General features: G+C 36.8%; 1 protein-coding gene across 1 annotated transcript in view; it reads left to right on the forward strand.

The window, feature by feature from the left end:
* The window catches only part of QSER1 (glutamine and serine rich 1), an 80,393-nt gene extending 58,821 nt beyond the window's left edge, over nucleotides 1–21,572 (forward strand). The window contains exons 8-13 of the mRNA XM_003254379.4: nucleotides 165–382; nucleotides 8,545–8,682; nucleotides 11,307–11,404; nucleotides 15,579–15,731; nucleotides 17,427–17,522; nucleotides 18,544–21,572. Coding sequence (XP_003254427.2) covers nucleotides 165–382; nucleotides 8,545–8,682; nucleotides 11,307–11,404; nucleotides 15,579–15,731; nucleotides 17,427–17,522; nucleotides 18,544–18,684 — 844 coding nt within the window. The 3' untranslated portion in view covers nucleotides 18,685–21,572. The remainder of the gene's footprint in view (nucleotides 1–164; nucleotides 383–8,544; nucleotides 8,683–11,306; nucleotides 11,405–15,578; nucleotides 15,732–17,426; nucleotides 17,523–18,543) is intronic.
* Nucleotides 21,573–21,875: the final 303 nt, after the last annotated feature.

Consider the following 21,875-nt stretch of genomic DNA (forward strand, 5'->3'; position numbering starts at 1 on the left):
AGAAAATTTTATGGGAATCACCATTGAATGTGTAGGACTTGGACTGTATATTTTGGAGGTATTGGTGAGAGTAATTAGATAATCTCCTGTGATTCTCTTTTATTTTTCTATTTTAGTTTAACAAGATTTCAGTGTGTTAATGAAGTTTGTTTATAACATTGCAGAACTGTTCAAGCTAAGCCAAGTAGTAGCAGTAAAACTTCTGATCCTCTAGCATCAAAAACTACAACTACAAAAGCCCCTTCCGTGAAACCCAAAGTTAAACAGCCAAAAGTAAAGGCTGAGCCACCACCAAAGAAACGGAAAAAATGGAAAGAAGAATTTTCATCATCCCAATCTGACTCATCTCCTGAGATCCATACTAGTAGTAGTGATGATGAGGGTGAGTTTTCCATGAAATGGCTACCCTGATAACTTTAGATTATCTACATGAGTGGTGAGGAGCAAGATGCTGACAATTCAAAATGTATTTACTTTTCAGGGAATTTATCTACCTAATAAATTCTGTTTAGGTTTTTATGAAAGTAAGTTCACATTCCCTGAACATACCAACTGAAGCACAGTTGGCCCACACATGCAGCCTTGTAAATAGAAAAGGCAGAACTTACCTTAGTAATGCCAGTTATCTCAGCTCTGGATAAGATGGAGGTTAGATCAGATGATTACTAAGAATCATCTAGTTCTAAACTTTTTTTTTTTTGAGACAAGGTTTCATTCTGTAGCCCAGGCTGAAGTGCAATGGCATGATCCTAGCTCACTGCAGCCTCGAACACCTGGGCTCGTGACTCTTCTACCTCAGTCTCCAAAGTAGCTGGGACTATAGGTGTGCACCACCATGCCCAGCTAATGTTTCTTTTTAAGAGATGGGCTCTTGCTTTGTCACCCAGGATGGTCTCAAACTCCTGCGCTTAAGCAGTCCTCCTGCCTTAGCCTCCCAAAGTTCTGGGATTACGGGCATGAGCCACCGCGCCCCGCCTAGCATCAACATTTGAGTCTAAGTTTATGCTAGAAGAAAAGAATAACTAAGCCTAGGAAAGAGGCACTCAAATTATAATATAGTAATATATTTAATAACATATACCACTACATTATTTAATAAATGCATACTACTATATATCCGCCACTAGCTAATCATGTACCTATGACTAAGGTAGGATATCCTTTCTTAGTTTTCTTTTTTTATAAAATGTAAAGGTTGAAATAATCTGTTATCAAACTTCTTGACCTTAGAACCATTTTACATTCTTAAAAATTATTGAGGATCCTAAAATGCATTTATGTAGGTATATCTATTGATATTTACTATATTAGAAATTAAAACTGAGATAGTTGAAATACATAAGAATATACCAGCACAAAAAGCATGGTGTGCGATATATGTAAGAAATTTCAGGTGGTTTAGTACTCTAGTACAGAAGTTGCCAAATGTCTTGCAGACTGAATCTGACCCTCAGCCTGTTTTTATAGTTTTATTGGAACACAGCCGCATAGATTCATTTGCGTATTTCCATACAGTTGCTTTCCCACTACAGTGGCAGATTTGAGTAGTTCTACAGACACCATATAACAAAATCTAAAATATTTACCTATAGCCCTTTACAGAAAAAGGTTGCTGGCCCCTATTTTTCTAGAACATAAAGTTGAATATAAGAAAAGAGGAAGGGATGATGAAAGACCTTGTATGCCATGGTAAAGCTAAGAAGCTTGTGATCCTGTAAACAAATGAAAGTCCTTAGAGAGATTTATAAAGGGGAAACAATATGGTAAAATGTGAATTTGAATTACAAGACATAATTCAGGCATTAATTGAGTCTGAACCTAAGTAGTGGCAGCAGGGATGGAGCTGAGGGGACAGTTTTGAGATATTCAGGATGTAATCTTGGCAGAACTTGAATGGTGAATTAGTTGTTGGGGCTATGGTTGAAGTTGATGTCCAGGATGGTTTCTGACATTACAAGTATCATTGCTTGAGAGATTATCTTAGAAATTATCTGATTAGAAATAGAACCATAATAAAAAAAATTCTTTAGTGCTGAAGTCTACTTTAAATTTACTGTTTTTATTTTTTATTTTTTTATTTTTTGAGTCAAGGTCTACTCTGTTGTCTAGGCTGGACTGCAGTGGTGCACTCATGACTCACTGTAGCCTCAACCTCCCAGGCTCAAGTGATCCTCCCACCTCAGACTCCTGAGTAGCTAGGACTACAGGTGGGCACCACCACACCCATCTAATTTTTAAATTTTTATCTTTTTAGACACAGGGTCTCATTGTGTTGCCCAGGCCGATCTCAAACTCCTGGGCTCAAGCAATCCTCCCACTTTGGCCTCCCAAAGTGCTGGGATTATAGGCATAAGCCACTGTGCCCAGTCTAAATGTACTGTTTTTAAATGCTATTTGTGGGCAAGTGCAGTGGTGCACATCTATACTCCCAGCTACTTGGGAGGCTCAGGAGAAAGGATTGCTTGATCCCAGGAGTTCAAGACCAACCTAGACAACATAGCGAGACCCCATCGCTTAAAAAAAATGATAATAAAAAATAAAGCTATTTGTAAATGGTTGTTTAGAAATATATACATCAGGTTGGGCATGGTGGCTCATGCCTGCAATCCCAGCACTTTGGGAGGCCGAGGAGAGTGGATCGCCTGACGTCAGGAGTTCGAAACCAGACTGGCCAACATGGTGAAACCGTGTCTCTACTAAAAATACAAAAAACTAGCCAGGTGTGGTGGCAGGCACCTGTAATCCCAGCTACCTAGGAGGCTGAGGCAGGAGAATCACTTGACCCCAGGAGGCGAAGGTTTCAGTAAGCCAAGATTGCGCTATTGCACTCCAGCCTTGGGCAACAAGAGCGAAACTCCATCTCAAAAGAAAAAAGGAAAAGAAGAGAAATATATAATCAGAATATGTAAGGAAATTCAGTGCCTTGAATATGCATAGAAGGCATTATACATAATTTTTGCAGTTAGCAGTCTTGCCTACTGCTTAGAATCAAAACGTTTGGTTCTGAATTTGCTCTAAATTATAGTTTCTTCAAATGACAAGATAACATTTTCTTCCCTTGGTAATTTGAGTGACCACTAGGTGTCACCAATAGTTAAGCAAACATTTTTAGGCCTTTTTGTTCCTTGGTTTACATTCTCAGGCTAAAGAATATATTTAGTTCTCTTAAGAAGTCAGATAGATAATGAACATATATTCATAGGCTGGTAATTTTCAGACTCTTTGTTTCAGGACTCCAGTGGAATCTTCAGACACATTGAGGATTCCAGATACTTTGGTTTATGTGTGCTAAATCTATTGATATTTACTAAATACCAATTCAAAGTTTTAAAATATTTATTTAAAATGAACCTATTACTTATTAATGTGAGGTGTTTTTTTTTAAAACAACTATACTTTCCAAAACTAACAGTATTTAGTGAGATGAGTACATATCTGCTTCTACATTCAGTTTGTTATTATATGTTGTTTTGGCTAAAGTATCAAGAATATCCGTACAAACTGAGAAATCAATGGAAATACTCCTCCTGTATGTAGTTAGGAAAAGGAGGAGGATTTCAGTTGCCTTCTCAGATACTTGTAGATATTACTGATACTGACAAGTAGTAGTTTCTTGAGTTTTCATGCTATTACATTAAAATCTATTGGTTTGTCTTAACTTTACATCTCTCTCATCCATGCATGGTTTTATAACGGTCACTGGTCATGTGAAAATACTAGTTAGCTCAGTGATATAGATCTTCCAATAAGTAATTTTTTTCACACTTTAAAACACTGTGGTTAAATATAAATTTGCCTTTTTAACCATTTTTAAGTGTACGATTTATTAGCATTATTTACATTCACACTGTTGTGTAACCCTCACCTCTATTTCCAAAACTTTTATCATCCCAAACAGAAACTGTAACCATTAAGCAACAACTACTTATTCTCTTTTTCTTCCAGCTCCTGGTAACCTCTAATCTGTTTTTCCTCCAGCTACTGGTAACCTCTAACCTATTTTTTGTATTTGTGATTTTGCCCGTTCTAAATACCTCATATAGGTGGAATTATACAATATTTTTCCTTTTGTGTCTGGTTTCTTTTACTTAGCAAAATGTTTTCAAGGTTCATCCATGTAAAAGCATATATCAGAACTTCATTCCTTTTTATGGCTAAGTAATATTTCATTGTATGTTTATACCACATTTTATTGATGGTATTTGGGTTATTTCCTCCTTTTGGCTAACTGAATAATTGGTGTAATGAACATTGGCATACAGGTATCTAAGTTCCTATTTTCAATTTTGGAGGCATATACCTGAAGCAGAATTGTTACTATTGTCACATAATAATCCTATGTTTAGCCTTTAGAGGAACCATCAAACTGTTTTCCACATGGTTACACCATTTTATATTCCCACCAGGAAAGCATGATGGTTCCAATTTTTCCACATCCTTTGCTAACACTTGTTGTTTTCTGTTTGTGTGTGCGTCTTTTTAAAGTCATCCTAGCAAGTGTGAAGTGGTATCTCATTTGGTTTCAATTTGAATTTTTCTAGTGATTAATGATGTTGAGCATTTTTTCCATGTCCTTATTGGCCATTTGTGTATCTTCTTTGGAGAAATGTCTGTTCAGATCCATTGCCCATTTTTAAACTGCGTTATTTGTCTTTTTGTTGTTAAGTTGTAGGAGTTTTTTAATATATTCTAGATATTAAACCCTTAATCAGATATATAATTTGAAAATGTTTCCTCCCATTTTGTAGGTTGTCTTTTTCACTTTTTTGATAATATCCTTTGTTGCACAAAAGTTTTAAATTTGGATGAAGCCCAATTTACTCATTTTTTCTTTTGTTACTCAGCTTTTGTTCACATAGAATCCATTGCCAAATCCAAGGACATATTTACTCATACATTTTCTTCTAAGAGTTTTATGGTTCTAGCTCTTAAGGTCAGATATTTCATTTTACACTATCAAAAAATAGCACTCATCAATTCTATGAATGATCTCATTAATGAAGTCTTTACAAATTGGGAAGCTCAAACTCACAGTGGGGATAGAAGATGTCCAGAATTCTAATTTTCATTTGAAATCTCAAATTTTATCATTGGCAACAAATACTGTCAGTTGTTTTCCTTGAATGAGCAGATTCTCTTAATTTATTTTTAAGAATAAATTAAGGTCTGCCAAATACCCAAGTCTGGATAGGCATAGTGTATCTGTCAGTCATTCTTTCAAATAAAAATGGTGTTTTCTTGGGGGAAAGAATAGCTAGTTTATCTTGTAACTCACACAACTATATGGGTGCTCCTCCTGGTCATACCCATTATACTTATGCAGAAGTGCTTTATGTGTACCTGCTATTTCATCACACAGAATGTTAAAAAGACAGCTATTCCAGAGTAGAAATTTCATAAAATTAATAATTTTTACTTCTTCATCAAGGACTATTATTTTTTATTTTGTTTTATCTTTTTTTTGAGACAAGGTCTCACTCTGTCACCCAGGGTGGAGTGCAGTGGAACAATCAAGGCTCACTGCAACCTCAATATCCCAGGCTCAGGTGATCCTCTCACCTCAGCCTCCTGGGTATCTGGGACTACAGGCACTAATTTTTTTGTATTTTTTAGCAGAGACAAGGTTTTTCCATGTTGCCCAGGCTCTGTTTGTTTGTTTGTTTGTTTGTTTGAGATGGAGTCTCGCACTATTGTCCAGGCTGGAGTGCAGTGGCGCGATCTCGGCTCACTGCACCGCCTCCCAGGTTTAAGCCTTTCTCCTGCCTCAGCCTCCCAAGTAGCTGGGATTACAGGCGCCCGCCATCATGCCCAGCTAATTTTTTGTATTTTTAGTAGAGATGGGGTTTCACTATGTTGGCCAGGCTGGTCTTGAATGCTTGAATTCGTGATCCACCCGCCTCGGCCTCCCAAAATGCTGGGATTACATGCATGAGCCACCACATCCAGCCTTGCTCAGGCTCTTTTTTAATTTTGTATATTTAGAGACAGGTCTCACTCTGTCACCTAGGCTGGAGTGCATGGTGCAATCATAATTCACTGTAACCTCAAACTTCTGGCACAAGCAATCTTCTCACCTCAGTCCCCCAAGTAGCTAGGACTACAGGTATGCACCACCATGCCCAGCTAATTTTAAAGTTTTTTGTAGAGACTGGGTCTTACTATGTTGCCCAGGCTAGTTTTAAACTCCTGGCCTCAAGCCATTGTCCTGCTTCAGCCTTCCAGAGTGCTGGGATTATAGGCATGAGTCACCGCACCTGGCCCTAAGACTATTCTGGTTGTTAATTAAGAGATGGGGTTTTATTCTATCACCAGCAGGAGTAGAGTGGCACCTTTTTAGCTCACTGCAGCCTTGAACTCCTGGTCTCAAACAATCCTCCTACCTCAGGCTCCCAAGCAGCTAGTACTACAGGCGCATGCCACCACACCTAGCTAACTTAAAATTTTTTTTTGTAGAGACGGGATCTCACTATATTGCCTGGGCTGGTCTTGAACTCCTGACCTCAAGCGATCTTCCCACTTTGACCTCCCAAAGTGCTGGTATTATAGGTGTGAGCCACCATGCCCAGCCGCTAGGACTATTGCTAAGTGAAACTTTTCCCCCCTCCAAATACATGGTAGTGACATGACAAAGTCATGCAAAGTATATTACTGTTAGTACAGTTTGTTGTCATTGCCTTGATTCGTGGTAAGGCACCATCAATTTTACCCAGTAGTAGTTTTGCAAATGGCAATGCAGTGAAGCAAGCACATAGTATCTTAATATTATCATGAAAACAGTTTTGATATCAGAGACCACTGAAAGGGTCTTGGGGTCCCCCCGGGGTCCATGGACTTGACTTTAACAGCTGCTGTTTAAAATACATACACCTACCATAGGCCAGGCACAGTGGCTTACAGCTAATCTCAGCACTTTCAGAGGCTGAGACAGGAGGATCACTTGAGGCTGAGAGTTCAAGACCAGCCTGGGCAACATAGTGAAACCCTATCTCTAAGAAAAAATATATATATATATACACACACATAAACGCACACTATATACCCACAACATTAAAAATATTTTAAAAACTACTATTTAAGGGTGTGACTTGATTATATATTTGAATACAAAAAGTCAAAATTGAAACAAATTTTTTTTTTTAGATGGAGTCTTGCTATATTGGCCAGGCTGGTCTTGAACTCCCAGGCTCAAACAATCCTCCCACCTCAGCCTCCCAAGTAGCTGGGACTACAGGTGTGCACCACCACACCCAACAAGTTAATATCATAGTTCTTCCCATTGGATTTGAATGAAATTTTCTTTGTGCCCAGGCTGTGTTTACATTAAAATGATTTTTTTCTTTTTTTCTTTTTCTTTATGAGACAGGGTCTTTACTCGGTTTCCCATGCTTGAGTGCAGTGGCACAATCACAGTTCTCTGCAGTCTCAACCTCCAGGACTCAAGCAATCCTCCTGCCTCAGCCTCTTGAGGAGCTGGGAATACTGGTACATGCCACCCCACGTGGCTAATTTATTTTTTTTTAGTTGAAATGATGTCCCATTGTGTTGCCTAAGCTGGTCTCAAACTCCTGGGCTCAAGCAGTCCTCCCACCTTGGCCTCCCAAAGTGTTGGGATTACAGGCACGTGCCACTGCACCTGCCATATTTAAAAAATTTTTAATACAGCCTAGGCAAGAATTTTATAGTAATTTATGTCTAGGAATAAAAAGGAAATCTATGTATTACTCATACATTGGATGTCATACGTTTTCTTTACTACTAAACATAGAGAAACCATCAAGACTAAAGTAGCACCACCTGGCAGCAGATGTCTGTGGTGGGATCCAGCAGAAGACAAAGAGTTTCTTACCCAGTCTACTTTTTCTGGTGCTGGGCTTCAGAATCACCTAGGAAGGGCCGGGCATGGTGGCTCACGCCTGTAATCCCAACACTTTGGGAGGCTGAGGCGGGCGGATCACCTGAGGTCAGGAGTTCAAGACCAGCCTGGCCAATGTGGTGAAACCCCGTCTCTACTAAAAAATACAAAAAATTAGCCAGGCATGGTGGTGTGTACCTATAATCCCAGCTACTCGGGAAGTTGAGGCAGGAGAATTGCTTGAACCTGGGAGGCAGAGGTTGCAGTGAGCCAAGATGGTGCCATTGTACTCCAGCCTGGGCAACAAGAGCGAAACTTTGTCTCAAAAACATACACACACACACACACACACACACACACACACACACACACACACAAGAATCACCTAGGAAGCTTTTTAAGAGCATAATACTTAAGCTTCATCACCACTACCACGACCACCATCACTACCAAATATTCTGTTTTAGGAAGTCCAGCAATCTGGTTTTTGTTCTGTTGTTAACAAAGCTCTGCAGGCATTAAGATGTGCAAACCAGCTTTGAGAACCTCAGACCTTTTAAAAGTAAAGTGAGAAAGTCTTGAATTTGAAGAAATTGTATCTGCAATCTGCTTCTAGGGCCTCGTTGTAGAGAAAAGTGTTTTTAAAATTGTCAGGAAGGAAAATTTAATATTTAACCCTTTCTCCCTCCCAGAATTTGATCCTCCCGCTCCCTTTGTCACTCGCTTTTTGAACACAAGAGCAATGAAGGAAACCTTTAAGAGCTACATGGAATTGCTTGTTAGCATTGCCTTGGACCCTGACACAATGCAAGCCTTAGAGAAGAGCAATGGTACAGTCTTCTAAGTAGTACTTTCTTGGTAGTACTTCTTGGAATTAAAAAAAGAAATCTTGTCTATTAGTTGTATGTTTACATGTGACTTGTGTAATATATACCTATAAATTGTCAGTTAAATATATAGCATCTTAATTCCATAAAATGGTCATATCTTTTCATGCATTCTCTGAATATTTGAACTTTTATTGCTTTCTACTCATGGGAAAATCGTATAGCTTCTAACCAGTTTCTTCCAATTCTAGAATCTAATCATCCTCATAAATAGTTTACTAAGTGTTGGTATTACATGGAAGGTCTGTATGTCAGTATATTTTATTTTCCAGTAATTGGAAAGATGAACCAGATAAAAGTGGCGTAAAGATTAAAATCATATACTTGCATCTTTTGTAAAAGATACATCATAGCAATTATTTTCTAATCAATTAAAATTAGTATTAAACCAGTAAATGCACTGGGTTATACCAATTAATATTATTCCTTTTAGTTATTTGAGAAATCCCTATACTGTTTTCCATAGCAGTTATACTAATTTACATTCTCACCAGCAGTCACAGTACTGAGTATCTACATAAAGGAAAATAAATAATACCCAAGAGACACCTGCACATGTATGTTTATTGCAGCACAGTTCACAACTGTAAAGATATGGAAAGTGCCCATCAGCCGATGAGTGAATAAAGAAAATATAGTGAATACTATTCAGCCATAAAAAAGAGCAAAATAATGTCTTTTGCAGCAACTTGGGTGGAACTGGAGGTCATTATTCTAACTGAAGTAACTCAAAAATGGAGAACCAAATATCACATGTTCTCACTTATAAGTGGGAGCTAAGCTATAGGTACACAAAGGCAGCGTGGTATAATGGACATTGGAGACTCAGAAGGGGAGAGGGTGAGAAAGGGGTAAGGGATGAAAAACTACCTATGGGGTACAATGTACACTACTTGGGTGATGGATACACTAAAATCCCAGACTTCACCACTGTACAGCTCATCCATGTAACCCAAACCACCTGTACCCCTAAAGCTATTGAAATTTTTAAGAATTTTTTTTTTAAAGAAGAAAATAAAAGGTACAGTAAGAATATGGCATTATAGTCTTATGGAACCACCATTGTATATGTGGTCTGTCATTGCCAAAAATGTCATTATGCAGTGCATGACTATATACTGTTTTATTATGTTCACATACTTAGACATATATTCTAGTTTAACCTTAAAACAACTTAGCCATTTTGTAGATTAAGACAGGTTCAGAGAGGTTAAGTGACTTGTTTAAGGGCCCACAAACTTGAAACTGGCAGAGAAAGGATTAAAATAAAAAGTCTTCTAATTTCTGGTCTAGTGCTTTTCTTACCACCTAATCAGAGACAGTAACCTGTATATCAGTCATTTTCAAGTAATGTGGAGCTGGAAGGGACTTTAGATATTACCTAGTCTAAAACATTTATTTTGTAAACTAAAGTTCAAAAGAGATTAAAGTTAGAGAACAAGTTAGAGGTTGAAGAACCATGATTAAAACTCAGTTAATCCCAGGTCAGCATTTTTGCTATTGAATGTTATATTCCTTGCATCATAAAATATGCTTCTCTTTGTAGTAGTCATTTCTGTGTAGTTGTATTTTGAAAGATCTTTTAAAATTGTTTATCAGTGTTTTCTGATTTTTCTCTAAGGGGAGAAAATTTTTTAAGGTTATTATTTTTAAATCACAAATGTTTAAAACTTGTTTTTGTAGAATGTAAATACAGTGTTAGAACAGATTGAATCACTAATAGAAAGACTATGTAAACAATCATTTTACTTAGCTGTGAAACTTGTGACCTGGATTCCGGGGATTTTTTTTTTTTTTTTTTTTTTTTTTTCCCAGAAAGGTTGTTAGAGGCAGTTAGTATTATAAAATACAATAAATTACTATGCTGGTAAATTAAGAAAGAGTCTAATAATCTAAAATGTTTAATGCTACACCAAAACTAATTATATTCTAAAAGTGCTTTTCTTAATGGAGCTTAAAGTTCAGAGTGGTGACACTGAAAGCCAAAAGCTTTAAATAGGAATCTTTGTCATAATTTTACTCTCCCCTCTTTTTCTAAAATAACTATTTTGATTCATATTTTTGGTACTGGGTTTTGATCATTTTTCTTCCCCTACTTTTTCTTTGCTTCAAATTAAAGTGACTTAATATCCCTTGGACATACTTAGTGTTTTGTTAGATCAGTTTGTATTTTGTAATTGTTCAGAATGTTCAGAGGGTAAATGAGATCTGGAGGAATTAGGCAGCTTGCCTATTGGTCACATAGCTGCCACATATCAGTTCTATTCAGTTAAAATCCAGTTCTAGTTTATCCAGCAGTTGTAGTCCAGCTAAAACTTAGAACTTTGGATCCTCATGTAATGCTCATCCCATCATCATACTGAGCTGCCTCTTTCTCACTTGCTACTATAAACCTACTTTTCAAGTTAACCTTTGTTCAGAAAGCTTCATGTCCAATTTTTTGCAATCAGTATTTTACATATGCCAGTGAATTTAGTGTATTTTAATGTATAAATGTTTTGAGAAAAAGTTGGATTTTTTCAAAAATATTTATTGATAGTTTATCCTGTTAAATTATAATGTTTCAGATGAGCTACTTTTACCTCATATGAAAAAAATAGATGGCATGCTAAATGATAACCGAAAGAGACTTCTTTTGAATCTTCATTTGGATCAATCATTCAAGGTATTTCCTTCTGATGACTTATTAGCAAAACGCAATGGCAATCATAGTCTTAAGTATAATAGGAAGGAAATTTATGAAAATTACTCACTTATAACATTTTTCACCTAACGAAAATTTGGCTTTTATTCATTGTAAGCCCATTTAGTTTGTCTTCTTAGTGTTAATCACTTGCTTTTCTCCACTTAAATTTATTTTTTAGGCATTTATAGTTATCTATTATATCTTCTGTAAAATAATTTCCAAATGTTCTTTTAACGCTTTTCAAAATTTTTACGTTTTGTCTGTAATTAAAATCAGCTTTTCCTTAGCACAGTTATCAAAATTCCCCTTACTTGCCTCATTTATTCAATATCAGAGGAAACGCTGATTTTTATAAGGGTAGGAAATGTATCTAATTCTGTTAATATATCTTGGCAATATAAGTTGGTTTTGGTGTTATCAGAAATACAGAAAAAGCTAATCTAAACTCAACTCAGATAATTTTTCATAGAAGCTAACTTAATAGTTTAAAATTTTCTAGCTTTTTTTCTTTTTCTTTTTTTTCTTTTTTTGAGACAGAGTCTCACTCTGTCACCTAGGCTGCATTACAGTGGCACAACCTTGGCTCGCTGCAACCTCTGCCTCCTGAGTTCAAGCAGTTCTTGTGCCTCAGCCTCCTGAGTAGCTGGGACTACAGGTGCCCACCACCACGCCCAGCTAATTTTGGTATTTTTAGTAGAGACAGGATTTCACCATGTTGGCCAGTCTGGTCTGGAACTCCTGACCTCAGATCATCCGCCCACCTTGGCCTCCCAAAGTGTTGGGATTACAGGCGTGAGCCACTGCACCCGGCCGAGCTTTTTATTTCAGTTGGAGAAGAGGCACGCAAATTTATCAACGTGCACATGGGAGAGAATCACAGAATGATTACTCCGTAGCCTTTCTTATTCAAAGTATAATATCACATTGAGAATCATTTGGTTATATCTACTTTGGGGAACATTTTTTAATTGATGGTAACAATATTATACATTTGTATAACTTGTTCACATCCCTATTTTATGTGAACTCCATGTAAAAGTGAATATTGACTTCATTTCAGTTAGGTGAAAACTGAGGCCATTAGATTGCATTCAAAATTAAATGACACGAAACTATCATAGTAGTCATGTATTCTTCACTGCCATGTATTCGCAGGAGGAAAAAAAATTTAGAAGCTAGTAAGAAATCCAGTACTAAGAATTTGGTCTCCTGACTCCTAGTCCAGTTTTTGTTTGTTTTTGTTTTTGAGATGGAGTCTTTTTCTTTCGCTGAGGCTGGAGTCTAGTGGTGTGATCTCAGCCCACTGCCATCTCCACCTCCTGAGTTCAAGAGATTCTCCTGCCTGAGCCTCCCAAGTAGCTGGGTCCACAAGCATGCACCACCACATCTGGCTAATTTTTGTGTTTTCAGTAGAGACGGGGTTTTACCATGTTGGTCAGGCTGGTCTCGAACTCCTGACTTCAAGTGATCCATCCGCCTGCTTCAGCTTCCCAAAGTGCTGGGATTATACGCATGAGCCACAGCACCCGGCCCTAGCCCAGTGTTTCCTACTTAACTGCTGCCTTCAAATAAATGAAATATTATTTTGTGAAATACTATATTTTGTGGAGACAAGGGAACATTTTTAGATAAGTGTTTTCTAAAGATTTACTAAATCTTAAAAACCAGGTTTGGCTAATCACTGTTGAAACGTCAAACCAGTTCTCTAACAAGATTTCTAATTCTGTTATTAGTTATTAATTTTGATAATTGTCATATAAAGCAATTTGCATTTCTTTTTTTTTTTTTTGAGACAGTCTCGCTCTGTCTCCTAGGCTGGAGTGCAGTGGTGTGATCTCCGCCCACTGCAACCTCCGCCTCTCCTGCCTCAGTCTCCGGAGTGGCTGGGATGGCCTGGCTAATTTTTGTATTTTTAGTAGAGACGGGATTTCACCATCTTGGCCAGGCTGGTCTTGAACTCCTGACCTCAAGTGATCTGCCCGCCTCCGCCTCCCAAAGTGCTGGGATTACAGGTGTATTCCATGCCCAGCCTTAGCAATTTGCATTTCAAAGCCAAATTACATAATATTAAGAGTTAGAATGATTTGAAGTAAAATATTACAAATAGTAGAGAAAGAAAGATTTTTCTGTTTTTTAGAAATAATTGGTGTGCTTTCCTATGTTGATCTTGGTGATGTTAGGAGTCCTGAAGCTTTTTCAAGGTAATGATGTTCTGCCTTTTTCTGAAATCTGTGTGCTTCAGATCATCTTAAGCATCTTGTGGTCATTGGGAAGATTTAAATTTTCTTCTTTCATCTCCACTGATTTAGTGTGTGTTGTTTCCAAATTTAGAATCTTTAGACTTTAAATTCTATTTGTTGCAAATAGTAATTCTGGATCCAAAAATTGTCAAGGTGCGTGTTTTAAATGGAAAACACCAGAGTACATGATAAGTGCACAAATAATCTGAGAAAGGAATGAAGCTAGAACGTGATGGTAGCTCACTGTGGTAGAAAATGCCAAAAGTGTTATTGTTTCTATCAAATGAAATTTAGTGCCCTTCTACACTTATACTAAGAAAAATTTAGGTTGCCTAATTGTTTTTAAAAAGGTACCGTTTTCGGGACTGGCACGGTGGCTCACGCCTGTAATCCCAGCACTTTGGGAGGCCGAGGTGGGCGGATCACCAGGTCAGGAGATCGAGACCATCCTGGCTAACACGGAGAAACCCCATCTCTACTAAAAATACAAAAAATTGGCCGGGTGTGGTGGCGGGCACCTGTAGTCCCAGCTACTTTGGAGGCTGAGGCAGGAGAATGGCGTGAACCCAGGAGGCGGAGCTTGCAGTGAGCCGAGATCACGCCACTGCACTCTAGCCTGGACAACAGAGCGAGACTCCATCTCAAAAAAAAAACAAAAAACAAAACAGTACCGTTTTCAGGGCCCCAATACCAGGTGCTTGGAAACAATAGATGAGTTTGGAGAAGAGTGGCCTTAAAGGTTGTAACTGTTTATAAAACACTTATGCTTATCGAATGAGGACTGCATTCTGAATCATAAATATAATAGAAGGACTTCAACATTTTTAGTGTTGAAATAATAAATGATGGTAGGAGCTCGATTTAATTTTTATAAAGTCATAATCAAACTAGTTAAATGTTGCTACAAGTACCATTCAGTTATTGTTTGTAAAGCTTTTCAGTCAGGCAGAATGATTTGCCAAGTAGGTAAGGGCATAAATAGGCCAGTGGCTTATTTATTTATTTAGAGACACAGTCTCTCTCTGTCACCCAGACTGGAGTGCAGTGGCATGATATTGGCTCAGTGCAACCTCTGCCTCCCGAGTTCAAGTGATTCTCTTACCTCAGCCTCCTGAGTAGTTGGGATTACAGGTGTGCACCACCACACCCAGCTAATTTTTGTATTTTTAGTAAAGACAAGGTTTTGCCATGTTGGTCAGGCTGGTCTTGGACTCCTGGCCTCAAGTAATTTGCCCACCTTGGCCTCCCAAAGTGCTGGGATTACAGGCATGAGCCACCATGCCTGGCCACCAGTGGCTTTTAAAGGATGGAGTGGAATTGGTTTTGCCACATGACCACTGTCAAAAAACCCATCATGCTCTGTTTTAGGATCTTATCTTACAAGTACTTGTCTCGCAGTCAAAATAAGCAAGAGAAGAGTGAAGCCAGAGAAGCACTCCAGTGCCGCTTCTCCTCTGTCGTCATCTTCACCAGAGGCAGATGACCTCTTTATAGCAAGGCCCAGCCACATTTCAGGGGGCAAGCAGTGGTTTAAATGGTAGGGCTTTAGTGAAACATATATATCTTTCTTTCTCCTTCCTACCTTGAAGCCAGAGACATTACTAGAAAGAACTCTGCCCTGTTCAGGGTTCCCAGTGTGGTGTGCTGTTGCTTAAATAAGCACGTCATAGAGTTGGCTCAGATTCAAGGGATGGGGAAATAGATTACATATCCAATAGGAAGAGCTGCAAGAACTTATGACCATGTTTAAACCCCAACCTGTGTATGTATATGTATGTATATCCCATCAATACACACACACCTCTCTGCAAATAGGTGTTTGTGTGCACACACACTTCTAAATTTTAGATAGCTGGAAGTAGTTTAGGTTAGTTTTCTTCTGGTGTCAGTTATTTTGCTTCATTGTTTTCCAGAATGCTTTGGAAAGTTTTCCTGAACTAACAATAATTACTCGAGACTCTAAAGCAAAGAGTGGAGGAACTGCTATTTCTAAAATCAAAATGAATGGCAAAGCTTATAATAAGAAAACTCTAAGGACTTCTAAAACAACCACTAAATCTGCACAAGTAAGTGTAATTGATTATTAATGTAACTATACCTTTTCCAATTGTTAATACAATTCCTACTTAAAACATTGAAACAAGCAAATATTTTACTATGTTGTCGTTAAGTGTGAAGGTTTTTCAGGTAAGAATAAGCATCACTGGCCTGAGGAACAGGGACGCTTGGTGGTTTATTGTTTTTCTATAGCATAGTATCAGTCATATAATATGTGCTCATAAATTTCTTAAATTGACTAATATGGAAGAAATCATCTCATGCTCATGTTTATATATTTGTAGGTAGTTTTTTATTTTTTAAATTGCATATATTTATTATGTACAAAATGTTTTGAAATGTGTATACATTGTGAAATGGCTAATTCGAACTCATTAACATATGCATTACTTGTAATATAGGTATATTTTTAATTGTATATGCATTCACATAGATAAGTGAGTGTGCACAACACATTCCATAAAAAGATGGAATGTTTATTTCATATCTGCAAAGTCATTAAAATTGGAATTTGTTCATCTTCAAACATAGTACAAATTGTTACAACCTTTTCAGAAAACAGTTTGGCAACATATCAACTTCATAGCAAAAATGTATTCAGGGCTAAGCACAATGGCTCAAGCCTATAATCCCAGCACTTTGGGAGGCTGAGGCAGGAGGATCACTTGAGTCCAGGTGTTCGAGACCAGTCTTGGCAACAAAGCAAGGCCCCATGTCTACCCTGAGGGGAGAAAAAAAAAATTAGCCAGGCATGGTGCCATGCACCTGTAGTCCTAGCTACTTGAGAAGCTGACTGGGAGGATCACTTGAGTCCAGGGAATTGAGACTGCAGTGAGCTGTGATTGCACCCCTGCACTCCAGCCTGGGTGACAGAATGAGACACTGTCTCAAAAAAAAAAAAGTATTCTGTAGAAACAGATTCAGAAATGCATAAAAATACATACCTTTGCTCATTATAGAATTGTTTGTAAGAGCAATCCAATTTTGTACTCACCAGTGTGAGGTTAGATAACTGAAGAGCCACCTAATGTCATACTATGTGCTTTTTATAAAGAAGAGAGAGATTTATTCATTCTTTCAGAAAAATTTTTTTGAGTGCCTATAGTATGCCAAGTACAGTTCTAAGTACTAGAGATACAACAGTGAAAACTGGTTAAAAGTCCTTACCCTCATATAGTTTGTATTTGGGGAGGATGGGGAGGGACAGCTATATGTACTAAAAGGTAACCAATTTTTAGTTAGGTCAAAAAACAAGTTGGAAGAAAGAAGAAAAGTTGCTAGACAATATGTATAGTGTGATTCCCTTCTCATTACAAAATTAGTGTTATTAACATACATGTTATACCTGGGGGAAAACATTAAAAAATATATAACAGGCCATTAGCTTTGTTTAGTTCTGAAGCAGGAGATTATAGGGAGCTTTTATTTTATAAATCATCTCATATATTTATTGTTTAAATTTTCCTATAATGCTTAAGTTTTTTCAATAATGCATATTTATATTCAGGATAAAGAATAAGATTTTAAAATATGATTTAAATTCTTATTTTGAATAAGTCTCTCCATATTAACCCAACTGAATACCTACCCATATATGTCATTTTCAACATTGCCATTGAGACTTTTGATCTAGTATTTTCCTCAAAGTGTTCTTAGCTCAGACACTCCATGAAATGTATCTATAAACTTTTTTCTTTTTATAGGAGTTTGCTGTCGATCCAGAGAAAATACAGTTGTATTCTTTGTATCATTCACTCCATCATTATAAGTACCATGTTTATCTGATATGTAAGGATGAGGTAATTTCTTCTCATTTACTTAAAAAAAAGTTTTTCAGAACATTAAGGAGACTCTATAGTATTTTGGAATGTTTTAAAGAGAATTGTGAACTAAAAAAAAAAAAAAGGAATTGTGAAATACATGTGTGTATGTATTTTGCCTATGTATTCTGTAAATAGTGACTCAATTTATTGTTCTGAGTCTCTCTGCTATGTTTTGTGCTCAGATTTACCCGAGCCTCACCACCTCTTGTAGGAGCTATAATTGGTAATGTTTTGAAGCTGTTGATGCTTGCTTTACATCGCCATAATAAATGATGTTTTATTGCATTTTGTTCTCTCACAGTGTATGATGATCTTGCTTTAATTCACTTCAGTCACTGCTTTGACATCTCTCTGCCTTACTTATTACTTAGAATGGCCTTATCCCACTTAATTGCAGAGAAACGGGGTTTTGTGCCTTGGCATGAAAAACTAAAAGTTAAAATTTAATTGTAGCTTTTAAGTTGTTCAGAAATTATACATGACAAAATATCACCTCATGGATGGGATATAAGCATTAATTTCCACAGCCAGGCTGAATGCTTGTAGACAGTACTACCTTATTTGACCAGCACTATCACTTCTTTTCATTAAAAAGGGTTAAGTTGGTCCAAGGCTATATCTAATGTGTTTGACAGTAGTCTGGTATGGAAAGATGCTCATAAATCTAACCTTTATATAGCAAAAGAGAAAGCAAAGATGGTGATGCAAAATAGGTTGACTATTTTTACAATGCTCTAAAATGCAGAATCGACTCCAAAATTTGTCATTTGGCTTTTAACGTAATTGGAAGAAATGGAGAAAGTCTGAAGTACTTTTTCTAGCCTTCCTTTCTGCCCCCTTGGAGCCAAAGATGACAGGATTAGATCTCACCCAAATTTATCTGAAATAATCATTCTCCATGGATAGGATTAAGAAAAAAATAAAATACCAGTACTTGTAGTTGAACTTAAATATGATGTGGTAAGTATAAGCTAATTTGGCAATTTTCTTTTTTTAGATTTCTTCGGTGCAGAAAAAAAATGAAGATTTAGGACAGGAGGAAATTGTTCAACTTTGTATGAAAAATGTAAAATGGGTGGAGGACCTCTTTGAAAAATTTGGAGAACTTCTAAATCACGTACAGCAGAAGTGTTCCTGACTTTTCCACAAAAATCCCATCTTTTTATAGCACTAATGAAATGGCAGATATGGGGTGGTCAAAGATAATCAGATGTCAAGTAGTGGTCTTCTGCAGGCCGGCTGCTTCCATCATGGAACTGTCATTACCACCTCTGCTGAAGGACAGTGGTGCTGCCTTTAGGAAGGAAGTTAGTCCTCTGGAAATGGACCTAAATCCCACCACATTTTTTACCCTAATGAATGATTTTTCTATTTTGTAAACCATTGGGTAACTTGAGTTATATTTTCAGAAACATTTTTTGACAAATGATGAAGCATGCACTAAGTATAATTTTTCTTTATTGCTAGAGAAATAACACTTAAAGTAACGATTTTTTTTTTCTTCTGACTCTGGCTAAACAGCAGAATGACAGAGAAGTGGCAGAAACCGTATGTTTGTACTCACATCTGGCCACAAAACCAGAAATACTGTACATTATGTAAAGAGGTCTGGTATGGTGTGACATCCTGTATGAGAATATCATCAATTTAAAATACAAAATTTGGAAACTATTCTGCTTTACAGACTCCTTTTACTCTTAACATGTTCAGGAAACTGGATGTGGAATTGGTGCAATTATCTGACTGCTTTTTGTGTCAAATTATATTGTGATAAAAAAACAATGACACACTATTTTCCCTATCGCAAAGAAAAGTATTTTCATTTATACTGTGTTTTTTTCCTTTGGAAAATTTTCAATTGTACATTTTATTTCACTGATAGTTGTATTTTTCACAAGGAAAATGTTGTGGTTATAATTATGTTTGATACATCTCTACAACACCTTTTGTTATTTTCAGTAAATCTTAGTTATATGTTGAATTTCTATTGTGAATTCTATCTTGAGGTAACCATTTTTGTTCATACAGATTTGCTTCAGTGTTATCCAGAATATGCATTCAGTACTAGAATTAGTTTAGCTTTATAAATAGGGCTGTGTTAGACACTGCAGTAATTTTCTAATTCATAAAATAAACTTCTTACTAAACTAGCACTTGATTAACTTGTTGAGGTAAAAATCTAACTACATTTACATTTTGAAGAATAAAACTGCTAATTAGACTATTTGCAGTGTTAAACACGGCTTCCTTAACTCTTAGAACTGGAAGTTGTAGAGCTCTCCTTTTGGTGCCTTTCCAGCCTTTATACACACTATCGTAGCTTTCTTAGGTTTGATAGGTAGCGTTTCAAGTAGTTTAGCTGAGACAGTGAATGTATTAGGTTCAACATGACCTTGTGTTTTATTTGTGTTTGCCAACAGGATGCCTTATTTGTTTGAGAAAAAGATTTACTAGTGTCATTCTAAACTATCTCCTTTTTTAGGATTCTAAAGAAGTTAATCATCATCCTTTTGTTTATTTTACCACCATTTAGTGCCTTAAATCCTATCAAGAAAGCAGTGTTACTGCTCAATGCCCAAATAAGACACGCGGATATTGCTATTGTCTTGCTTTTGAGTTAACAGGCCAACTTTTTAAACGTAAAACCTCAGTAAACTGGCAAAGAATTGAAGGTAACGTGATTTGATTTGAGAATAAAACATTGTAGCATTGGGTGAAAAATAAGTATTTGAGTTAAGCTTACATATTTATTTCTGATGGTTATCTTATTAAAAGCAATAATCCTTAATACTGTACTCGCCATTAGACTAGGTACTCAGTAATGGAAGTTTCTCTCAAGGGTTAAATGTTCCATCTTTGAAAGTTTTAAAAAACCTGTTTGGGTGGTTTATTTTGAAAACAAAAGTAACCTATTAGATTCATTTTGCCTAACTCATATGAGAGATGCAGAATATCAATGGTGGGAGCATCATAAAATGAATTTTCCAAGTGGAGAAGAGTAGGAAGCAGCCATATGATAGTATTGACTCTGGACAGAATTGATATCTTTCGTTTCCAAAGTGCAGAGTAGGGAACTACATTTCCTAATGTGGCATTGTAAATATACATCTTTATATTACTCTTCTAGCTTATGTTCCTAAATCATTGATAATTTAAATATTTTTTAAAGCCACCTTAATTTAGGTAGCTCTTGGAGTCGATGTTTGAATTCACTAGCCACGTTTTCTTCATGATATGCCTCGTAGCAAACAAAGATGTTTCCTTAAGATGAATCTTACGTTTCCCATAGAAAATGACCCATTTCCTTTGGCACTGCAGTTGCTCTCAAACTGCTTGCAGTTGTATTCATTTTAGTACAACAAAGGTTTTCATGATATGGGAGGCCAAGTCTATGATACTTGCCTCAAAGAGACACTATTGTTTAGATGCATCATCTTCTCTCATTTGGTCCATAGAGCATAGGCAAAGACATCAACCTCAGGCCTTAGTCAAAGTGGAAATGTTATTATGACAGCCATCCATGAGTTATCGCTTTGTATGAAGTTAAATACAGTCATGCGTTGCTTAACAGCAGGGATACATTCTGAGAAATGCATTGTTAGGCAATTCCGTTGTGCGAACATCGTAGTGTACTTACACAAACCTGGGTGGCATAGCCCACAACGTACCCAGGCTACATGGTACACCTGTACAGCATGTTACTGTACTGAATACTGTAGGCAGTTGTAACACAATGGTATTTGTGTATCTAGACATAGAAAACATACAGTAAGAATATGGTATTATAATCTTACGGGACCACTGTCAAATATGCGGTCTGTCTTTGAAAAGTTGTAATGCGGCGCATGACTATAAATAACTAGCTGGTTAGCATTTACATTCCTTGCCAGGGAGTTTGAAATTTATACTGTAGAAATAACTTTAGGTTTTAGGTAGAGTTAAAGAGGTAAAGCACATGTTGCCACAACCCAGGAAAGTATTTTTAAGAAAGATTGGATTTTCCTACCTTTAGAGATCTAAAAAAAATTTAATATAAAAAATCAGTTTGTGTTGGTGTTTATTACTAGTTCAGATGAGTGGCTGCTGAAGGGGCCCCCTTGTCATTTTCATCATAACCCAATTTCCACTTATTTGACCTCAAGTCATAAATGTATAATGACTTACGAATTAGCACAGTAAGTTGACACTAGAAACTGCCCATTTCTGTATTACACTATCAAATAGGAAACATTGGAAAGATGGGGAAAAAAATCTTATTTTAAAATGGCTTAGTTTTCAGATTACTTTGAAAATTCTAAACTTCTTTCTGTTTCTAAAACTTGAAAATAT

This window comes from Nomascus leucogenys, chromosome 15 (assembly GCF_006542625.1).
Source record: "Nomascus leucogenys isolate Asia chromosome 15, Asia_NLE_v1, whole genome shotgun sequence".
Taxonomy (NCBI): domain Eukaryota; kingdom Metazoa; phylum Chordata; class Mammalia; order Primates; family Hylobatidae; genus Nomascus; species Nomascus leucogenys.